Below are 19,032 nucleotides of genomic sequence, written 5' to 3' on the forward strand. Positions count from 1 at the left end.
ACATAAATTCAACCGGAATCTGTTTAAAGCATACAACCTAAATTGATTTCTTTGCCTATTTTACTTTTTATAAGTTCTTTTGACACAGGCCGTGTTTACGACAAATCAATAGTTGTTTACACTGACAAACATGGCTTCCAATCCTTCTCTTGTGATGCGAGTTTTGTCCGCCTCTGTGGCAGTTTCAAATCGCGCTGCCAACATCATAAGAAATGTCCTAACTAAAGGAGATCTGGGAATTGTTGAAAAGGTAAGTTTTGTAATATTTGCTCGTTACAAGCAGTGTTATATGAAAGAAGTGTAAGGTGTGTGTTCAGACATGTTTTCAATATCTATAGAAAAAATTGTAATTAATTTTATAAAATGTTAGGGATCTTCCCTGTATCTAAGTGTCATTTTACCGTAAAATAAAAACCAAATTCGATGTTTTAGGATTAAAAGTAACTGCTATTGGTCAAGTGCAGTGTGCTGAAATGCCACATCAGATTTGGGAAGAAAACAGTTTAATATAAGTTTAAATGACTGTTAGTGTATATAAGGAATTCACTGTTGTAAGCTTCACATTTCAAGAAAATTATTTTACTTGCATTTTTTAAAAAAGTAAATTATAACAAGACATTTAAGACATGTTTAGGACAGTCTTCTACTTTCATTTAGAACAGTCTTATTATCAGTATATGCAGCATATATAATGATTAAACTGCAGTATTTAAAGACAATCTCCAAATAAAATTAATTATATATATCACTGGAATTATCTTTAAGTAAGCAGTATCGGAGTAATGCGTATTTGAGTTTTGATATCAGCTATTTATTTTAAAAAGATGACAGTGATACTCAAAGTTTATGTGTATATAATGCTGTTACAAGTTCAAAGAAGAGAATAAGATACAACATTTAATGCCTTATTTATATAGAGTTCAATTTGAATTAAATGTAAGTTACTACAAATTGAGTTTGAAAAGTGTTCACACTGAGAATTTAAAGGGAATTTGTTTAATTCGAATTAATCTAGTGTGAATTAAGTGAAAATTAAATTCTGATGCATGAGAAATGAAAAAATTAAGTCAAATGCCACATATCCATGGTCAGATATAGGTATTTATGCTATTTTTGAGTGAAAAAAAAAGAGAAAAAATATGTTATCACAAAAATTTAAGCAGTTTTGTCAAATGGGTCTGCTCTACATATTAAAGATGGGTGATTTGAAAATAGCCTTACTATAGAACTAAAATTCTACAGTGTTCTAATTAATGCACATAAGTTTACCCTGAATTAACTGTCATGTGAACACAATTTAATTTGCCTTAGGTTAGTTTACATTATTGTGAACAGCCAACAGGGCATAAATTAGAACATTGAGATAGTTCTGATGGCAAGTTTGACTGCACAAGTTTGATATCACTCATAAGAATGTGCAGAGTCAGATGGTAGATTACATCACCTATCTTAAAAGGTGACAAAATAGAATGATTTCAAAAATATAATATTATTCCTTTTCGTATTATAGAAATCTTCTTGTGAACAACAACATTATAAATTACCTTGTATAACTTTTAGAGTGTAACAAGTAGACCATGTTACATGTATGATTTATGAATTCATTCCAGTTTTTGAACTTACATTATCATGATTATGCAGAATAAACAAACGTATTTTATCAGTAATTAATTCAACACTTATATATTAGGATAGCTCTTTAAACAATTCTATGTTTAAAACAAATGTGTAATTGATTCAGCTGGAGAATAGAGATACAAAAAGATTGAACCAATTTTAATATTATTCGTTTCGAATGTAATTAATCACTATGACTAAGGCAGTGTATTCTTGGGAAGTTGTACAGTGTAAGTGATTTCACTTGAAAATTGAGAAATATCTTTTCAAAATTCAGGACAAGTAACCATCGTCTTCAATAGAGATGGGTAGATGGAATAATGTTGAAAGAAATGAAAGAGTGCAATTTATGTAATAATAAAAAGGAAATGGAAATTTCATTATTTACTGGAATGTAATGCATTATGTAGTATCTGAAAAGATTTTTTGTTGCAGAAATACTATGTACATCCAAATATAATAAAATTTTGTAACTTGATGACAAGTACAGATCCATAATTTTTACAACAATTGTGTATATTTATTACAAAAATTTTTGACTCTGTCTGTCCTCCTGTAATTTCCGCTCGTCCATAATTATTGTAAATATGTATATATGTACCTCTTGTACCATGTATAGTGTTTTTTGAGAGAATAAATGAATGAATGAATGACTTTGATAGACTATTTAGAGTATAATTAAGGGCCATAACATGGTACGGCTTGCCTTATAAGGCATGGAACTTAGGTTCTAGCCTTACCATACATACACCGTTTTTCAAGCCAAGATTACAAGTCTGACTTAGGAATAGAACACTGCTCTATTTCTTAATACATTAAGACTTATTACTGTGTGTACCGGCCCTAACTAGTACATATGCTGCAGTTTATAAAAAATAAAAATTGGAAATGGAAATTTCATTGGCAATCATTGCCTTATCCTCCATTTTAATGTTTATAGGTGTTAAGTGTAGAGAATGATGGAGTTTTAAAATATTTGATCATCAGTTTCAAATTTTGACAACCCTTTACTAAAACTGAGGAATGAGACAAAATTACTTTTATAAAATTATAGAGGGAAAAACATGGATATTATACTACATGTATAGCATTTGTTTGCCCTCACACCTGTTGACTGTCCATTGGTCATCAAAATGAAATGAGAGAGAGTTGGCACATTTTTAAAAGACACAGATTAAAATGAGTTACCATGGTTATGTTTAGAGATTGAAATTAGTTGTTTCCGACAAAACATGGAATTTATAGTTAGAAAATTAACTTATATTCATCATATGGGGTATTATAATATGAATAGGGCAACTCTTTTTGCTATGGAATGAATATTGTTTTTAACATATTTTATTTTATAATTCATACAAGAGGATTGGTTACTACTTCTTACACCTTAGATAAACATTTGAGTCAAAGCATATATCTATATTTTCCCTTTTTAGGGTAAAAATGATCTTCAGACAGAAGCGGACAGATCTGCCCAGAGATGTATTGTGGCCTCACTGCACAAACAATTCCCAAATGTTGCCATATTTGGTGAAGAGGTAGGTACTACAAGGTATATTAAAACAACAGGATTTAATTATTTACACTTGAAAGATAATGCTTTCAATTTAAAAGGGAGATTACTTCTTAAAGATCAGTATCTCTGTCGAATTTATTGTGAACTAGGGAGATATTTACTGTGTCAATTTCAACAAAAGATACTAAATATAAAGTCAAAGTAATGTAGACATACTTTTTTCCACGGGGTCATAATTCTACAGAATCTCAATTTCCGTTTAATCCATGGGTTGAAAATTATGCGGATTTCTTAGATTGTCACTATATGCCATACAATTATATTAAGTACACTTGGACAAATTTCCGCAGAAAATTTGTGACTGGGTACATAGTGTAAATTAATACTACATGGAAAAAAGTATTTATACAGTATATCATTAAGGGGTTAGCAAGATTCTAGTTTCCCAAGGCCAGTAATATGTCTGTAGGTGCAGCCTTTTGTAATTTCTTTGTCATAGGAAGAAATGTTAAGAAGTACGTGTGATAACTATAAAAATAAATCAGAGTTTGGTGTTTGACAACACCTTGTGTTCGCCATTGATCCCCACCCAAGATTCTGGAAAGTTTTAATATTGCCCAGAAGTTGGTATGTAGATTGTTTATGTGCATGCCTGCCAACTTCAAAACTAAAAACCAATTCATTTAAATTCCAACAAATTAATACTCTTCATTTAGCTTAGTTATAAGCAGGTCCATATACTTATGGGTAAATTATTTACTGATTCTACCATCTCATTTTTTTCTTTCGAAATTATGAAGCATGTTATTTTCCTTTAATGGTGTTTTATTTTAAGAGTTAAGTCCCTTGTTGCCATATATAGTCTTTATAGTCCTCTGACTAAGACCTATACTGGTACAAGTTAAGTAGCACATAACTGTATCAAGTATCTGTAAATGTTTTGAACTTCCTTATAATGTGCACCAGATGCCTCTTCTTTATGTTGGGCTTTCTTCTTATTGTAATATTCTGTGTAAAGACAATTTTCAATTAATTACTGTAAACATTTTACATTTAGCTGTGTATTCTTTTTAGCACCATTTGTGGAAAGTAATTTCTGCTAATTCAAGTACACTGCTAAATGTCTTGCACATAAACATATAGGAAATGTGCTAAATCAAATCTTCACAAACTTGCTCAAAAATCAATTTCCGCAAAATATCACACACCATTAAAGTCATATATGGCGTATTTTTGATAAGTTCAGACTAACTAAAATTAAAAAGATCTTTCTATTTGTTTTGATACTTAATATAAAGATAGGACTTTCCTGTAAATTACACAATTTAAATCGATCGCTTTTCTTAGATATCCAAGATTTAAAACAATAACCGATTTATTTCCGACTCGGAATTAAATACAAGACACAGTTTAAAGTCAACTTAACTATAGAAACGAGGGGATAACTAAGTTCAAAATCGGCAAAAAATTAAATTTGAACGTAAATATAGCAAATATCATGTAATTCTAAACTTGATCTCGTATTTGTATTTTTTAGCTCAAATACGCCATATATGGCTTTAATATAACACATTTAAAGTATAGTGACCTCAGTGATAGTAAATAAATAATTAAATCATTGTTCATTTTTAACCTAGATTCAGCTTATAATCTTATTGATATTTTTCCTTTTCCAAGAAATTGCTTGTGATTTTCAACTATAGCTTTGACTTGTCTGAGGGATCCAAGATATTTCTGTTCAAGATAATGAAGATTGAATGGCTTGTATATATGTATCTATCTATCTGCATACATTGTATAACTTTTGATTTGGTATTTTTAGCAACTTGATCCCCAAGAGAAGATTCCAAAAGATTTCATAGAACAAGGATTTGATGCAGAAGTGTTGAAACACACATGTCCAGAATACCTCAAAGAAACCAAAGATGAAGATGTAAGATATTTTTCTCATGAATTTTTTAAAAAATTAATTATTTTCTTACTAAATGTCAAACCTATTAACTCTGTTGAATATTTCTTTAAGAAATAAGATACATTATAATTTTTAGAGTTTCATTGGGATATGATATGAAGTTGGTCACATGATCAAAGCTTATAACTCCTAAAGGGTGTTATAGTAGATTTGATCACAAATCAACTTCATGTCATATCCAAATGAATCTATGCCAAATTTCTGTATAATTCTCCAAAACATTTTGCACATATTTTTTAACATTGTGATAATAACCTCCTCTGTCTAAAAAAATGTCCAACTTTGAAAGATAAAAGCCAAGGCGTTAGCCGAGGCTTTTATATTTAAAACAACATTTCGAGACCGAGGAGGTTATTCTGCATCATTCACGACAACAAGGACTTTATTTCTATTCTACAAAGCAGCTAATAAATATGACCAATCGTTTCTCTATAGAGAAACCAATTAGGTCACCATGCTGCGATAACGCTGTTCCATTTAGCACCAGAGTGTAAATATATTTGTTTACCTGTGAATAGATTGCAGACAAGAAAAAGAAACACACTTTTAGCTAAGTTTCCTTGATTAAAAAGTTCTGAGATATTTCATATCTAAATATATATTTTAAAAGAAAAGCTGTAAAGTGATTTTTTATACAGGTTGTAATATGGGTGGATCCACTGGATGGAACAGCTGAATTCACTCAAGGTAAGTAGGAGTTCAGTGATGTAAGAGTAGCTCGTTTTTTAGACGGGGTCACGTGACCCCGTCTTTTACTTTACTGTCAGAGGCCTCAAAACGGAAGCCGTGGTGATAACACATGAATTAAATCTACGCATATGAAAGAGTGCATAAATTGTTTTGATCAAAACATAAACATTCTGTATCAAACTGAAGAAAGTCATATGAACCTATTTCTAACTCAAACTAATAAAGTACTTTGATAATTTAAAACTGAAGATTTTAATTGTAAATCACACGATAAACAAAGTACTATCCTGCGTATTATTATGACTGCGTAGCATCATCCATTGTTTACTTCCGGATGATATATTAATTCGTACGTGGAATTCGGAGCAGTTCAGAAAGGTTTCCAGACTGAGCAATTTTTAGAATTTCTACTTCAAATTAAATGAAAAATGTGAATATATATTATTCACCGTTTGTTTTTTGTATGTTAATGAAAAATTAAGTTATTAAAACTCGAAAAAAAAAAAATCACATTTGTGAAATTTAGCACAAAGATTATTTTGACCCCGTCTTTCAGTACTGTCTCAGTACTTTGATCCTTGATGTGTGTATCACTATTTTATGCTACCATGAATATGACAAGGGTATAATGTCACTTAGTGAACAGGGCAAGAAATTTCAAACTGTGCATGCTGATAAATAATGGAGAGCTATTAAACAACATCAACATTTTTTACCTTGATCTTTCCTTTGACCTAGACATCACTTTTCTGAAACATGCATTTACCCGGTAGCTCAGTTTCTAAGAATGTATTCTATATATTTTTATCTTAACAAATGTACTGAAAATATATGGCAAAAAATATTCAATTGTGTCTATAATGTACTTAAGTTATTTATGAAAAGTCATTTCATCTGCACCCAACTTACAGATGATGAATTTATCTTTTTTTTAACTACATCTTACCAATAATAAGTCAACAAATTCAAAATAAAATTCAACTAGTTACATATAATTTAATCTAGCTTCATTCTTTTTTTTGAGGTCAAAAGGATGATTTAGCTACCCTAGAAGTACAAAATTCTAGTGAGCCCTTTGGGCTCAGTGTTTATTTTACTAAGGCTAAATCATCACATTGACCTTAAAAATGGTATTAATTGCAAAGTATTTAACTAACACTAGGGACTGATGTGGAGAGTAATATTTGTCTAATAAATTACCAGTATGCTGATTTTATATTTCCTTTGAAGGCTATCTAGACCATGTGACAGTGTTGATTGGTATTAGTGTCAAAGGGAATGCAGTGGCAGGGGTCATACATCAGCCCTGGTTTAACTTTGACAAACCTGGACTTCCCTTAGGCAGATGTATCTGGGGAGTAATTGGATTAGGTAGGTATTGTACATAACAAAAAGATTGTTTAAGACAGGGAATACTGTATAATGAGAAGTTTTCTACAAGTCAAAATGAACACTTGTATTACTACTTTCATTGGTGTTCCAATTTAGATTTTTAGGTGCAAGTTCATTCTTAAGTACATGTAACTATAAACCCTACCTGGACTTAACTTGCATTGATGATGCATCTTGGGAGGCATCTTGCAATATCAGACATGCGTCTGATCTACATTTTCAGAATAATATACTGAATTATTACTGAATAGTTAGAATTTTCTTTCAAAACTTTTCCAAAGTATCCATAAATTCTACCCAAACCAAACTTACATGTTTGACATTTCTTCTCAAGATACACACTACCAAATATTTCAATTGGCAAAGTTGTCTTACTAAAACATATGTCATTGTGAGTTTGTTATCTTAAAACATATATTTTACCATGGTAACAGGTTCATTTGGCTTTGAGAGAGAGACACCCCCAGCAAATAAGATCATTATAACCACCAGCAGATCTCACTCCGACAGAATGGTGACAGAAGCTGTGGAGTCCTGTAATCCAGACGAGATAGTTAGAGTAGGAGGGGCAGGTCATAAGGTCAGTATAAGATAGGGTACGAAGGGTAGGAGGGGCAGGTCATAAGGTCAGTATAAGATAGGGTACAAAGGATAGGAGGGCCAGGTTATAAGGTCAGTATGATATAGAGTAGGAGGGGCAGGTCATAAGGTTAGTTTAAGATAGGGTAAGAAGCAGGTCATAAGGTTGGTGTAAGATAGGATAAGAGGGACAGGTCATAAGGTCAGTATAAGATAGGGTACTAAGGTAGGAGGGGCAGGTCATAAGGTCAGTGTAAGATAGTTAGGGTAGGAGGGGCAGGTCATAAGGTCAGTGTAAGATAGGGTAAGTGGTTCAGGTCATAAGGTTGGTATAAGATAAGACCTCGGAACATTAACTGGCAAAATTGGAAATATACAGCTTACGTCATTTCTATCTCTTACAATCAAAACATTCAGTGATAGACAGTGAAATGGGCGGGTACAATTCGACGCGGACGTGGGGAAAACATCGGATTGAAATTCATTTTCAATCCATCTGAGCTGTTTTCAAGGCAAAGAGTGAATGCATGATCTAAAAATCAACTAATTTCAACTCCCAAATACATATTGTTTGAAGTTCACATTAATATGAGTTTTAGCTTATAATTTTAAGAACGCAAAAAATCATAGAAGACAAAGACTATTTTTCAGGAGATATTTGATTCTAGAATGGGGGGGGAGGGTAAAATTTGTCGAGTCAGGTCATGGCTTAACATGACAATATATTTTATTTCTAGGATTATAAGAGTGCATGAGTTTTATACTTATTCTCACTGAAAACTGTTGGACAACTTTAATTAAAAATTAAATCCCCCCCCCCCCCACACAAAGATATTCATATATTTACCAAACAGAAATGAAATATTTGTCCCTTAAATATTAATTTATTTAAAACATTGGACAAAAAAATTCAAACTTTACCAAAATTGAAATTATTTGTCTTCTGACCGGGTCAATCAGTAATAATGTGCCTTCTAGCATAGCTGAGGTGGATTGAAAATGAATTTCGATCTGCAATTTCAATCCGATGTTTTCCCCACGTCCTTGCGAGTTGTACCCGCCCATTTCATTGTCTATCACTGAATGTTTTGAATGTAACAGATAGAAATGATGTAAGCTGTATATTTCCAATTTTGCCAGTTGTTCCGCGGTCTTAGTTAGAGTAGGAGGGGCAGGTCATAAGGTTAGTATAAGATAGGGTATTTAGGGTAGGAGGGGCAGGTCATAAGGTCAGTATAAGATAGGGTACTAAGGGTAGGAGGGGCAGGTCATAAGGTCAGTGTAAGATAGTTAGGGTAAGAGGGGCAGGTCTTAAGGTTAGTATAAGATAGGGTAAGAGGGGCAGGTCATAAGGTTAGTATAAGATAGGGTAAGAGGGGCAGGTCATAAGGTTGGTATAAGATAGGGTACTAAGGGTAGGAGGGGCAGGTCATAAGGTCAGTATAAGATAGTTAGGGTAAGAGGGGCAGGTCTTAAGGTTAGTATAAGATAGGGTAAGAGGGGCAGATCATAAGGTTAGTATAAGGTAGGGTACTAAGGGTAGGAGGGGCAGGTCATAAGGTTGGTATAAGATAGGATTAGAGGGGCAGGTCATAAGGTTAGTATAAGGTAGTTAGAGTAAAGTTTTTGGGGCAGGTCATAAGGTTGGTATAAGATAGTTAGAGTAGGAGGGGCAGGTCATAAGGTTAGTATGAGATAGAGTAGGAGGGGCAGGTCAGGTCCCGGGTTACAGGTTAAAGTTTTTGGTGCAGGTTTATAAGGTAGTTAGAGAAGGAGGGGCAGTTCATAAGGTCAGTATAAGATAGGATACTAAGGGTAGGAGGGGCAGGTCATAAGGTCAGTCTAATTAAATTCAAATCCTTGATCCGCTTCTGTAGCGACAATAAGAAAAAAAATAAAGGTGGGGATCAAAGAACTGATTTTATCAGATTTGACTTCAGGTTTATATAAGTTTATTAGGTAAAAGTTATGGGTGAGGTCTATCACCAAGAAAAGGGCTTATATAAAACAAAGTTGCAATGGTTATCAAGGGATGAAAACTCTCAATCTTGCTTCAGATGCTGGATTTTAATGACATTTTCATGATGAAGAACATTTACATTTTTTGTGATGCTTTTTTTCTCTCTCAAGATTTATAGGTGTAAAATGGGTCAATTGAAAAAAAGAGCATTTTGTTTGACTTTCCTCTTCATATCTAATGGTGTCTTAAGCTGCATTTTTTTTTTCAACTTTATCATCACAAAGAAAGTTTCTTTCAATGTGCAATTATTGGTAAATAAAATATTTAACCCAGAAATTTAAAGAAATAAAGGGAAACATTCTTTTGTTTTCCAGGTTCTTTTACTAATTGAAGGAAAGGTACATGCTTATGTATTTGCCAGCAAGGGATGTAAGAAATGGGACACTTGTGCCCCAGAGGCCATTTTACATGCTGTTGGGGGCACCCTTACAGATTTTCACGGCATCAGGATGAACTACAGTGCTGATGTCCAGAGAAAAAACACAGGGGGAGTCCTTGCCACAGTTGCTAATCATGAGAAGTTTTTAAGCTGCATTCCAGAGCACATCCGAGACTGCATGGATAAGAGCAGTGAGGCCCCTCCTCTAGATTTTAAGGGGGTAGTCGTCTGTGGAGGTGCAGACTTAAAAGAGGCTAAAAAAGATAGTGCTTCAGTTCCTGATAAAAATCCTGCCGCTAATAATGCTACAGGCTCCACTTCCAACAATGCTGAAACAAATCACAAAGAACCCAGTGACTCAGTGCCAAATGAATATGGAAATACCAAACTGTAGTCTAGTATAATATGTTTAGTATTTCTTATTTATATATTTTTGTTTATATGCATTTTCAGCAAATAAAATTAGTTACTCTAAGAGCTTTTAATGCTAATCAAATTTAATTGATTGAATGATGGAGTGCAATGTATTATTTGGGGCAAATGTTCGTTCTGTGTATATATTGAATCAACATTGTAAATATATAGTTATAACAGCATTGGTTTAGAGCAATATTTGTTAGTAATTTGCTGATTTGGTACTTCAGAGAAGTAATATTTGTTATGTGTAATCAGAGTCTATTAGCTGCGTCTTCCTGTGTTTGTGTAAATGTCTGCTTTGTGCATTTTTTCTTCATATTCACCATGCATTCTACATACTGTTTCGGAGGAATATATAAGTTGTGGTGTGAAATTTCGCTATGCTCGTACTCTCAGTAAACCCACAAATTTAGATAGTGGCGAATATTTTTTTAAAGAGGTCATTATTATTAAATCCAACTGATGATTGATCTCTGTATGATTTAGATGACAATTAAGTCTTGAAGGAAGATTTTGTGAAATTATACCCTTCACATAATATATCACTAGCATTAATATTAATTCAATGTCTACAATACACTTCAAATACTTTCACAAATCATAAATGAAAAAAAATGTTTATATTTTAGTTTGGTGCATGATTTATTCATTTTCAAGTGAATATAGGTGTTTTTTCTTTTACATTTCATTTAGGGAAAAACAATAAATCTGAACCAAATTCAGATTGTGTTTGCTCAGGCAGCGTGCATCATTTTGATAATTTCGGGTATCTCTTTTAGATGTCACTTGTACCTGGTACATGTTCATTTGATATTATTTCTTGGAATACAGATCTTCCATTATTCATCTGTCAGATAAGAGATTCATTTTGGACCAGTGTGTTTTTGTTTGAGGTAATTAAGGTTCCTGTTAGTGCCATTAGTTATGTACTGTGTAGACTTAGTTAATTATATTGCTGTGATGCAACTACATGTATTTCCTTATTAATTATTGATGTGATACTGTTGTATCTTTTGTGATGTACTGTATACAGGGTTATTTTCGCCCCGTGTTATTTTCGCCCTTTAGAGCTTGTAAACAATTTTGCCCCGTTTTAAATTCGCCCAGTCATAGTTCTGTTTAAGAAATTATGATGTGTTATTTGAATTCCCCCTGTTTAAAATTCGCCCAATCAAGGATAGGGCGAAAGGGGCGAAAATAAAATGGGGGCGAAAATTTCCCTGTATACAGTATTCAATTTTCACAGTGTTTCGATATATCAAATGAATTACTTAATTAGAAAATTTTTAACATTATAATATAGAGATAAAACATACATGTACTTGTTTTTTTGTTTAATTTTTGTTACAGTATTTTTTTTTGTTCAACTGTTGTTCATAGAGCAGAGATAACACATTTCTACTGAGCATCTTTTAACTGCTGACACTAAGTTAACTTGCATGTATTTCCTTGTAAAAATTGATAAAGAAACACAGATTAGAACCTCTACTTGAAAGTTATCTTCGAGACATTGATTTAGTCCTCAACACAGTAGTCTTTTTTCCTAAATCATATAGTAAATCAAAATTAAAAGTAGTACTAGTCATGCAGAAAGGACCAACTCTTTCCATCTCAGCTAGGTGCATGTGATGGTGTATTATCACTTGAATCTGATGTTAAAATCAATTCTTGTTTCCTTCTAGTAGAGAATTAAACTTTATCATCTCTAACTGGATAACAAAAAAAATTCTTAACTTGCATGTCTGTGAATTCAAATTGGATTTTGATGACATCTTGTATGAAAGCAATTTGGTGTTGAAAAAATTTTTGTCTCTGTATTTTGTATGAACTTGTAAATATATGTATTTGTTCTGTTACTGTTAGAAGAATAATTTTTAGGATTAACTAATTACAAAATTTTGAATTTATACATTTTTGGGGAGGAGGGGGTAAATTTTCAGAAAATTTGATAAATACACAGCTATGTAATGAAACTTGTTAAAAATTAAATTTTTACTTTTAGATTAATTAAATTATTTAACAGAAAATTTTGTTATCTTTGTTAACAAACAATGTATCATTTGAAAGAGAGCATTTTGATTACAGTTTGAGAATATAGTACAGCATACATGTACTAATTAACATAGAGGTTTTTTCCACACTACTGCAGGACTTTGAGTTGTGCAATTACTTTACTTGTTACTTGGCCACATTTTTCATACTGCAAAATGTCAATTAGGAAAAATTTTGGCAGTATTGTTCCAGATACTGAAAATAAGTTAAAGATGGATGATACAAACTTTTATCAAAAACCTAAATAACACAACTTGAGCCATCATTATACATGTATCAGGAAAATAAACAGTCAAGTTGAACTGCATCATTTTAAATTTTTCATTGAATGTCACAGAGATGGGACTTGAAGTGACAAAAATCTGTATACCCCCAGTACATCTAAAAGAATGGTTACAGGATTAGGTAGAATTTTGAACATCATAGAAGGTTTACAATTTTTTTTAGGTTACCTGAGTAACTCAGGTGACCTATTGCTATCCGTTTTCGTCCGTCGTCTTGTGTCGTGTGTTAACATTTGAACATTTTCAGCTTCTTCTCTGAAACCACTGAACCAATTTGAACCAAATTCGGTATACAGCATCTATGGGTGAAGGGGAACAAAAATTGTGAATTTCATGGTCCCCGCCCCCCTGGGGCCTGAGGGGTGGGGCCAAAACCACTAAAATTATTGCAATCTTTAAAAATCTTTTCTACTCCTGGACATCAAGCAGGCAAACTGTTTGCAAGAATGCAATGAGCATTGAGTCCTCTACCAATATTGTGAAATTCATGGCCCCAGGGTCAGGGGCTCTAGTGCTAGGGCAGGGCTATATAGATTATATAGTGAAAATGCATTATTTCTTTGAAAATCTTCTTTTCTGCGCCTGGGTATTAAATAAACTAAATACGTACATAGTTATGATGAGCAAGAGTGCCTCTTCCAGATTTGTGAATTTTATGGCCCCAGGGTCAGGGGTTCTGGTGTTAGGGTGGGGCTCTATTGATTATATAGTGTAAATGCATTTATTCTTTGAAAATCTTCTTCTCTACTTCTGGGTATTAAATAAACTAACTAAGCACATAGTTATGATGAGCAAGAGTGCCTTTTCCAAAATTGTGAATTTTATGGCCCCAGGGTCGGGGTTCTGGTGTTAGGGCGGGGCTCTGTTGATTATATTGTGAAAATGCATTTATTCTTTGAAAATCTTCTCTGCTTCTGAGTGTTAAATAAACTAACTAAGAGTGCCTTTCCAAAAATTTTGAATTTAATGGCCCCAGGGTCAGGAGTTCTGGTGTTAGGACGGGGCTCTATTGATGATATAGTGAAAATGCATTTATTCTTTGAAAATCTTCTTCTCTGCCTCTGGGTATTAAATAAACTAAGTACATAGTTATGATGAGCAAGAGTGCCTTTTCCAAAATTGTGAATTTTATGGCCCCAGGGTTAGGGGTTCTGGTGTTAGAGCGGGGCTCTATTGATTATATAGTAAAAATGCATTGAATTCTTTGAAAATATTTCCCTTTGCTTCTGGGTATTATGCCAATGATCCAAGTGTATATATTGATGATGAAGAAAGTTACATCTAGCAAAGTGGTTTTTTATGCCCCCTGGGTCAGAAGGGGGGGAGGGGGGGGGGGTGTTACATAGTCTGAAAATAAATTAATGCTTTGAAGTCAGCTCTTTGGTATTAATCAACCATTCTATGATAAAATTTGCAAAATTTTGAAATATGTGGCCCCTGGGTCAGTGGTTCCTTTGGGGTGAGGTGCACAACTGGGTATAAAGTGGAAGTGCATTTTCTCTTTGTTACTCTGATCTACCTCTGGGTATTAAGTAAATAGAGTAAGCATTCTAAGTTAATAATTATGATAAGCAATGGTGCCTCTTTCAAAATTGTGAATTGTGAATTTCATGGCCTCTGGTTTAAAACACGAACCAAATTTAATTGTTTGAAAGTTGTTACACAATACTCAGGTGACCTATAAGGCCCGTGGGCCTCTTGTTATGTTTTAGAAATTAATTAATTGCATCATTTTCAGCAAAAATAAACCCATAAATATATACAAATCCAGGCATCCATTTTTAGCTCACCTGAGCTGAAAGGTCAAGTGAGCTTTTCTGATCATCTTTTTGTCTGTCGTCCATCCGTCTGTAAATTTTTCATATTTTAAAACTTCTTCTCAAGAACCACTGGGCCAATTTTGACCAAATTTGGTACAAATCACCATTGGGTGATGGGGAGTTTAAATTGTTTTTAAAAATGAAGGGCTAAGTCCCCCTCAAGGAGAGAAAATCAAAAAAAGACAAAAATAGGGTGGGGTCATTAAAAAATCTTGTTCTCAACAACCTCTGGGCCTGTAAAGCTGAAACTTATATGGAAGCATCCTGGGGTAGTGTAGATTTTAATTTGTTAAAATCATGACCCCTGAGGGTAGGGCGGGCCACAATAGGGAATCCAAGTTTTACATTGAAATATATAGGAAAAATCTTAAAAAATCTTCTCAAGAACCACTGGGCCAGAAAAGCTGAAACTCAAGTGGAAGCATCCTGGGGTAGTGTAGATTTAAATTGTAAAAATCATGACCCGCAGGGGTTGGGCGGGGCCACAATAGGGAATCTATGTTTTACATAGAAATAAATATAAATATATATAAAATCATATATATATATATATATATATATATATATATATATATATATATATATATATATATATATAAGAACATCACTAAAGTTCCTCAGGTGAGTGAGGTGGCCCATGGGCCTCTTGTTCTTTTTGTATCATCTGTCCTTAAATCAAGATGTTCTTGGTATTTTATATGATATGTTTTGAAACTTCGAGTTTACTCAACTTGAAAATTACATTCAGTTTGACTACAGTAATTAAAACTTGTTTAGTACGAACACGGATATTGCGAATTCACGGAATATAGCGAAGTCATTTTGATTCCCCAGCTATATAAATTTAATAAATTTCTTATACGGTTATTACGAATTATGGATATAGCGAAGTAATTTCAAAGGTCCCAGCGACTTCGTTATAACCGAGTTTTGCTGTATACACATATATTAATAAATCAATACCCCCTCTTGCAGCCATGCAAATAGAACCCCTCAGGACTACATATTAAACTAAAGTTGAACACAGCTGAGAAAGGAATTTGTCCATGTTTCACTTAACTTGCTTATTCGGAAAACCTTTATAAGACGGGGCTTCTAACAATTTTTGTACTATTGCTGTACGTATGAAAACTTATATATAAGCTATAAAGCCTAACAGGTATACATTGCAAATATTACTAGGTATTATGTACTTGATTACGTAGTCCAGCAAATTTTAAATTTTTGAGGACATTCAAGTACTATTTGAAAAGTAATATGATCAGAAAAGTTGTAATGTTGACCTAGATATTGCCCGATGTTTTGATTTGAACTTTCAACGATTCATTTTTTTGAGAAAAGTGATTTTTGCTCTTTTCCTAGCCACAGTGCTCAGGTAAGTGATAAGGCCCCTGGGCCTCTAGTTATATATGTATTGTTATCTTGGTAATGTTCTATCCTTTATCATGTAGGATTCTTGTATTTCCTGGGTAGAATTTACTTATCCTTGAGTACCAGTATATCCCCTCCTTCTAAGATAACATTAGCAGTTAATGCAATCTTTCCCTTCATTTGTGAATGAAATGGAAATCTATGTACCAGTAATTGCAATTTCTTTCAAGTCCAAGGGACATATACCCAAAACAGAACTTGACCTAAAGTTCTTATGATGAATCTCAGATTATAAAATTTCATTCAGTATGTGCAATTTCTGCAGAGAAAATGAATATAAACTGCAAATTATTGAAATTTTTGAAAGTTCAAGGGGCATAACTCTGTTAAATATTGCTTGATCGTACCCAAAACAGAAGTTGACCTAGATATTCTAATGTTAAATCTGTATACCAAATTTCATTTCAGTATGTGTAACCTCTACGAAGAAAATAAACAGAAACTATTGGTGGACTGACAAACAGACCAGCCAACATGCAACAGCAAAGCAATATGCTCTCCCTTTTTTCTTCATAATGTATAGCGTCAGCCTCTTCTTCAATTTTAATCAGATTGCCTCTTCTTGGAAAGTACATCTATTTATCTCAATATTCAGGAATGAATTTCATTCAGTGATGCTTTTTTGAGAAATCACTATTTCTGTCCAAACTGCAGACTCAAAATTGTGCAGGTAACTATGCAAATTATCACACAAGCCAATCCATTGATCACTTCATGAATTCGAAAAATCTGACAGTTATTCCTTATATTTACATGCTTTGATTCCGCCAATCCACGGGCTTTAAATGCATCTCTCTAGGTGTTGTCCTGCCCTGCACGTGGTTTTTTCAGGTATCGGACACAAAACATTCATGAGGAAATCAATTACATTTACAATTGGTAATTTTATCTCGGACAAAGACATTGGAAATGTAAATATTCAGTGATGCTTTTTTTGAGAAATCACTATTTCTGTCCAAACTGCAGACTCAAAATTGTGCAGGTAACTTGGATTGTCACTATACATGTATAGATAGTTTTCGATGAAGTAAATTTAATGTTGGTCACCATATTGGAAATATTTTTTTCTTTGTCTTATTAAGTTTAAGAAAATATAGCAGAAATATTCGGTGGAAAATCTTTGATAAATGATTTTTTTTTAATAAAGGAGGCTTCCAAAAATTTATATACTTCAGAAAAATAATAATTCCTAATTCAAAATAGAAAATATAAAAATTTAAAATTGGTTGAACAATGAAGGAATATGAACATTTATGTATGGCGGTAATGCCTTTTCCACACATTTAGGTCCACTCGAATTAAATTATTCCAAATGTACTTGAGTTTATATGCTGGAACAAATCTCCTGCATACAAAGTACATGTATATATTAATACTACACAGAAAAAATACTTCTACAGTAAGTTAATGAAAGCAAAATTAAAAATATTTTTTTCTTTTAATTTCTTCAACAAAACATTACCGTGTAGAATAACAATTGAACAATTTACTGAATGTAGTACACAGAGTAAATTTTTTTCAGAATAAATACTTCAGACTTCTCTAAAAAAAAAAAAAAAAATTAAATATAAAAAGCTGTTTGCATAAATAACTGATGTTATGCAGGTGGTAATACCCTGTCCACACACTGAGTCTAATTTGAATTAAATGTAAGTTACTGCAAATTGAACTGCTTTCACGGGGAGGATTTAATGCGAATTAGTTTAATTTGAATTAATCTAATGCACATTAAGTTACTTCACATTATCTCCACATGATCGCTAGGCAAAGTGAATTTGAATTAAATTGATGCATGCACAAGGACCAACTTAAGTCAAAGGCCTTATGTCAGTGGTTTATATATATAAAAATATATGCTATATTTGAGAGAAAATTCTGTTAATCAATGTGTAGTGACTGATATTATGTTAAATGGATCTGCTCTGCATATATGAAGTGATTAGCAATTGACATCATAACAGCCTTAATAAATAGCTGTTTTGTAGGAATAAAATTTTAATTTATGATAGTTTACTTCGCATTAGCTGTAGTGTGAACACATTTTAATTTGCACTATTTTACTTCAAAATAATTTACTGCAAATTAAACTATCTGTGTGAACAGGGCATAAAACTACTTTAAACATCTCTTATGAGCAGCACACAGTTATGCATCATACAAAATACAGTGAACACCAGAACAGTGCAGAACAATGATATAATGGTATTTACTCACACTTACACAAGTGAACATTTATAACTACAGGTATCTATTTGACATGAATAGATCCTGTACAGCTTAACATTAAGCATGTTTAGAGTCAGCTAGTAGAAAACAGATAAATACATGAAAAGTCAAATATATACTCATGATACTCATCAACTAATCTCATAAACCAGACACTTCAATTTTGTTCCCAAATGTTGAAACTGAGATAACTGTGTTTCAGCATCAAAGTTCAATATCTAAATAATGAATTTTTTAAAATGAAATTTTACATAAACAGCTAGAAGATAAAAAAATCTCCCATTTACTACTTACAATAAAATGACAGTATTTTTTTTTTTTTTACTGAAATTTGGCACAGTTTTTTTTCCCAATACAGGCTTAATTATATCATAAGCTTAATAATTTACTAAAACTGAGAAATTCCTTAATAAAAAGCATAAAACTTGTAAGGGCATCAATATGTCACATCCAACAAGAAATCCCTTTAGATACCCACACTCAGACACAGTGTATTTAGATAAATGAGAAAGCATGTAATGCACAGAAAGAATGAAAAAAAGTTATTTACACTTTAACAAAATAACATTATATAGATAAATACAAGTAAAAAAAAAAAAGGAAAAAAAAAGAAACTATGTATTATAAATCAAAAATATTT

General features: G+C 32.6%; 1 protein-coding gene across 1 annotated transcript; it reads left to right on the forward strand.

Moving 5' to 3' along the window:
• Window positions 1-26: 26 nt before the first annotated feature.
• On the forward strand, window positions 27-12,606 carry LOC134282582 (3'(2'),5'-bisphosphate nucleotidase 1-like). The gene is made up of 7 exons (XM_062764983.1): window positions 27-250; window positions 3,051-3,152; window positions 4,953-5,063; window positions 5,741-5,789; window positions 7,023-7,163; window positions 7,619-7,764; window positions 10,098-12,606. The coding sequence occupies exons 1-7, from the start codon at window positions 131-133 to the stop codon at window positions 10,554-10,556; spliced, it is 1,128 nt and encodes a 375-aa protein (XP_062620967.1). The 5' UTR covers window positions 27-130; the 3' UTR covers window positions 10,557-12,606.
• Window positions 12,607-19,032: the final 6,426 nt, after the last annotated feature.

The sequence above is a fragment of the Saccostrea cucullata genome, unplaced genomic scaffold (assembly GCF_032062105.1).
Source record: "Saccostrea cucullata isolate Sc308-1 unplaced genomic scaffold, CSIRO_AGI_Scuc_v1 ctg297, whole genome shotgun sequence".
NCBI lineage: Eukaryota > Metazoa > Mollusca > Bivalvia > Ostreida > Ostreidae > Saccostrea > Saccostrea cuccullata.

Coding starts and splice junctions, on each gene's coding strand:
- LOC134282582 (XM_062764983.1), top strand. CDS start 131: ATGGCTTCCAATCCTTCTCTTGTGATGCGAGTTTTGTCCGCCTCTGTG. Junction 5,064..5,740: donor AAGAAACCAAAGATGAAGAT/GTAAGATATTTT, acceptor TTTTTTATACAG/GTTGTAATATGGGTGGATCC. Junction 7,765..10,097: donor TAGGAGGGGCAGGTCATAAG/GTCAGTATAAGA, acceptor TTTGTTTTCCAG/GTTCTTTTACTAATTGAAGG.